Source organism: Vespa crabro, chromosome 13 (genome assembly GCF_910589235.1).
Source record: "Vespa crabro chromosome 13, iyVesCrab1.2, whole genome shotgun sequence".
Taxonomy (NCBI): domain Eukaryota; kingdom Metazoa; phylum Arthropoda; class Insecta; order Hymenoptera; family Vespidae; genus Vespa; species Vespa crabro.
Genome location: NC_060967.1, coordinates 4,112,972 through 4,118,353, shown reverse-complemented (window position 1 = coordinate 4,118,353; position 5,382 = coordinate 4,112,972). Strand labels below are relative to the sequence as shown.

The window sequence follows — 5,382 nt, the reverse complement described above, 5'->3', positions numbered from 1 at the left end:
TATTAGGTCGGAAACTATGAAACAGGCGTTGAATTAAAATAAAAAACGAAAAGCGCAATTTTTCACATTATTTATTATATTCAATTGAAATATTTTCCATTTGCATCTACGATTTTTTACCAATGATTGGGCAAATCATATACGCCTTTTTGAAAAAAATCTTTATCTTTAGAGTTAATAAATTATTCAAAGTCTTTTATAATATCATTTTGGTTATTGTATTTTTTTTCACTTAAAAATAATTCATAATTACGAAAAAGGTAATAATCGGTCGGTGAAATATAGAGTGAATATGGAGGATGTGGTAAAATTTCATATTGTAAAGAAGTTAATTTGTCAAAAGTAATTGAAGCTTTATGTGGTCGATCGTTATCAAGCAGTAATATTGCGCCGTGCCAATTGAGCAATGCTGGTTATTTTTTCATAAGTTTCTCATGCATAACATCAATATCACGACAATAAGACATCGCTGTTATAGTTTCGCCTGGTTGTAGAAAGGAATAATGGATCACTCCTTGGGCATTCCACCATATCGTGACCATAATTCTTTTTTTATGAAATTTCAGTTTCGGGGTGTGTCCTGGGAGTGTATTCTTATCTACCCATTGGCTTGATCGTTTTCGATTATCAGAAAATATCCACTTTTCATCACAAGTGACGATTTGGTGTGAAAATGACAATCGTGTATTGCGAAGAAGCAAAGATGCGCACTTGCTTTTGCAGTCGATCATCTGCAGTTGCATCAATTCGTGCGGCACATATGAGTCCAAGTTTTTGAGTTTATTTATTGCACGCAAATGTTTTAACACAGCTGTATGACTAGTTCCTAGTTTAGACCCAAGTGTTCGACTAGTTGTGTGTGGATCGGATTCCACAGTCGTCCTTAATTCCTCGTTATCAATATGGACCGATGGTTTTTCTCGAGTCTCATTGATGATGTTCAAATTGCCAGATCGAAATTTTTGGAACCAATATTGAGCATTTATTTCATTGGTGAATCCATCTCCGAATGCCTGATTAATATTTCTTGAAGCTTAAGCTGCGGTATGATTTAATTTAAACTAGTAGAAGAAGAGCAGATGTAAATCGCGTTTTGTTTCTATCTGGTTTAAGATAAAAATAAAATAAAAATGGGATACAAACACAAAAAAATTTTACAAAATCAGTAAGAAGAATACCTTTAAGCTTTATAAATTAAAATATCGAGCGCATCTTACAATGTATCTCTCTCACACGCAACTGAATACAGACTAAACAAAAAACGCCCGTTTCATAATTTCCAACCTAATAATAATCATAATAAACATAATAATCATAATAATAATCATAATAATCATATTAATAATCATAAAAATCATGATAATCAAATTAATAGTCATGATAACTATAATAATAAATACAAAAATGATCATAATCATGATAATCATAATAATCAAAACAATTATAATTATATTAATTATTACAATAATAATACTCATAATAATAATAATATTAATCAAAATAGCCAAAATAATCATAAAAATATTTATTAAAATCATAATAGAATTCTTAATAACCATAAAAATCGTAATAATAATTATAGTAATCATAATAACAATAATAATTATAACCATAAAAATATACATAATAAACATAATAATAATCTAAAAAACTATAAAAAACGTACAAATGATAATAAGAATTATAATAATAATCATAATAATCACACTAATAATCACAATAATCTTAATAATAGTCATGATTATCTTAATACTCCTAATAAACCTGATAATAATCATAATAATAATCCTAAAAAGCATAATAATCTTAATAATAATCATAATAATCATAATAACTTTAATAATCGTAATAATAGTCATATTAACAATAATAATAATAAGAATAATTTTCATAATATGCATAATAATAGCAATAATAAACATAATATTTATAAACATCATACGAATATTCTAAACCATAATAAACATATTACTAACCTTACTCATCATAATAAACATAATAAACATACTGATAATAATAAAAATCACAATACTCATATTAATAATCCTAATAACTACAATAATAAACATAAAAATGATTATAATCATAAACATAATACTTAACGTAATAAATATAATAAGCATATTAAAAATAATAAAAATAATAATAACAATCATAATAATAACACAAATACATAATCATAATAATAATCATGACAGCCATAATAATCATAATAATCATTATAACGCTCATAATAATCGTGTTAATGGTTATAATCTTAATAATTATAATAATAAACCTAACCATAATAACAATAATCATAAAAATAACCATAATGATCTTAATAATTATAATAGTAGTGATAATAATCATAATAATAAACATAATTATCATAATAAGTACAATTACCATAATAATAATAACCATAATATTAAACATAATAATTACAGACATTATAATAATAAACATTATAATAATCGTAATAAGAATCATAAAAAATATAATGCTCATAATAATAACCATTATAGTCTTAATAATCATAATAATAATCACAATAATCGTATTAATAACCATAATATTCATAGCAATCATAATAATAATCGTACTAATCATAATAATTGTGATAATAATTATCATACTAACCATAATAGTAATTACAATAATCGTAAAAATCTTTATAACAATCATAATAATCGTAATCATCATAATAATGATAATAATAATCAATATAATCTGTATAATCATTATCATAATAATCAATATAACCATAATCATAATCATAATAATTACAATAAGCATCATAATCATAATAATCATACTAATAATAATGATATTAATAATACTAATGTTAATCATAATAATAACAATAATAATAATAATCATAATAATCATCGTAATAACCATAATAATCATAATAGTAATCAGAATAATCATAAAAATAATAATAATATTTATAACACTAATCATATTTAAAATCAAAGTAAACATTCGAAAAACCAAAAAAATCATAACAATAATCATATTAATCACAATTTCCAGAATAATCAAACTAATAAACATTATAATAATTATAACAATAATAATTATACAAACAAGCATAAGAACTATAATAAACATAAAAATAATCATAATAATCATAATTGTAATCATAATAATCATAATAGAAATCATAATAATCATCATAATAATCATAATAATATTCATAATAATCATAATAGTAATCATAATAATCTTGATAATAATAATAATAATAATAATAATAATAATAATAATAACGGTACTAACGATAATAATAATAATAGCGATAGAAACAAAAAAAAGATATAACGTTGATAACGATAATAATGATAATAATAATAATAATAATAATAATAATAAAGATAATAATAATAACAATAATAATAACGATAATAACGATAACAACGATTACAACGATAATAACGATAATACGGATAATATCGATAATAAAGATAATAATTATAATATCGATAGTTACGATAGTAACGATAATGACGGTTATAACGATAATTATAATACTAACGATTACAACAATAATAACGATAGTAACGACAATAATAGCAATAATAATAATAATAACAATAATAACTATGACAACGATAATAACGATTATACCGATAATAACAATAATATCGATAATAAGGATGATATTAATAATAATAATAATAATAATAATAACAATAATATTAAAAATTACGGTAATAACGGTATTAACGATATAATAATAAGAACGTATTAACGATAATAATAACATATAATAATAACAATACTTTTATTTTTTTTGTGACGGTCTGAGAATACCAATATTTACGCACTCACCCAGGGAACCCGCCTGCCAGAGAAACCATTCACCATTTGGGTCTCCCTTCCTAAAGTGTCGAGCTCACCGTTGGAATAGGAACTACCGCCCAAACTCATATCCATACTAGTGGCATAGTGAAAATCATCCCTGCACCGCCATGGAGCATTACTTCGTTATGGCGCCACTGCATCAGATCCCCTTACGCGACTGCCCTTCGCCTCTACGGTGCAGGAGCCTGGAGCAACTTAAGAGTCGTGTCTATAGTCCGCCCATCTCCTTCTAATATCTGCGTAAGATAGCCCTGACGTACGAGGCCAACCTGTTCCACTTCTCCTGAACTCAGAGCATTTTCTCAACAACGTTGTCTGGCGAGATGTCTTCGAGGTCCTGCTCCAAGGCGAGTCGTTCGACGCTCTATCGGGCATATTTGAAGAACGTGTGGTGGGCGTCGTCGACGGTCGAGTTGCCATAGGCGCAATTGCCGTCTGCTACCTTTCTCATTTTTGCGAGGGAGGAGCAGAACAGGTCATGTCCTGTCAAGATTTGGGTGAAGTAGAAGTCGACATCTCCCGCCTCCCGGTTTAGCCAATTGTTTAGTCGACTGATGAGTCGGGCACCTGCCCCTAGGTTCCTGTTCCCATCTGCTTTGCCAGGCCTCGATGATGCTAGACCTGGCGATCCTTGATGCCTCCTCCTTTCCCAGAACGGACTTCTGCTGGTGGACAAATTGTCTCTCCTGGGATAGTAGATCGATCGGGATTACTCTCGCAAGCACTAGCACCGCGGGCTCAGAGACCGTGCGGTAGGAGCATGCGATTCGGAGAGCGACCCTCCTCTGTACCGTGGCCATGCGCTTGCGGTATTTCTCGTGTTGCAGCGCCTCGGCCCAAACTTCCACGCCGTACAGCATCACTGCTTCGGCAGCGCGCATCAGTAGTCCCCTTATGTACGGTCGGGGACCATTGACGTTCGCCATGAGTGTGTCGAGCGAGGCTACTACTTTTGCCGCCTTGTCGGCTGTCCTAATTATATGCTCTCCAAAATTGAGCTTGTAGTCGAGCATTGCACATAAGTATCTGACTGACGACTTAGTCTGGACCGCCGCGTCTCCTACAATGAAGCTGCGCAAGGTGTTGATGCGCTCCTTCGTAAGTAGTACGATCTCTCTCTTCTGAGCAGCTAGAGATAGCCCGTGGTCTTTCATCCAGGAGATGACTCTGCGCACGACCTGGTGGAGCAGCAGCTGCGCCCCCTCCGTGTCTCTTGCAATTATGACAACTGCAATGTCATATGTGTACCCAACCAAGAAAGCACCTTCAGGGACTGTCATAAGTAGGATATCGTCGTAGAAAATATTCCATATATCGTAAGCCTGTATAACGAATCGGCATCTGCTGGACCCTGCACTTGCTTATGAGCACAATTCTCGCTTTCTTCCACGGGGCGGGGAAGATGCCCTTCCTGATTCACATGTTGTACATGTTTAGCAAGAACATGGGGTGACTCTGCACTACGGCTTTCATATCTTCCACTGGAAGGTCTTCTGTTCCTGGAGCTTTCTTGTGTCTCATGGAAGATGTGGC

The 5,382-nt window shown here is 30.9% G+C and overlaps 2 protein-coding genes across 2 annotated transcripts; both read right to left on the bottom strand.

The window, feature by feature from the left end:
• Positions 1-413: 413 nt before the first annotated feature.
• LOC124428805 (histone-lysine N-methyltransferase SETMAR-like) lies at positions 414-3,921 on the bottom strand. The gene is made up of 2 exons (XM_046973309.1): positions 3,817-3,921; positions 414-1,013 (listed from the first exon to the last, which is right to left on the bottom strand). The coding sequence occupies exons 1-2, from the start codon at positions 3,919-3,921 to the stop codon at positions 414-416; spliced, it is 705 nt and encodes a 234-aa protein (XP_046829265.1).
• A 404-nt stretch (positions 3,922-4,325) lies between these two features.
• Positions 4,326-4,862, bottom strand: LOC124428804. Its single transcript, XM_046973308.1, has one exon. The coding sequence runs from the start codon at positions 4,860-4,862 to the stop codon at positions 4,326-4,328; it is 537 nt and encodes a 178-aa protein (XP_046829264.1).
• Positions 4,863-5,382: the final 520 nt, after the last annotated feature.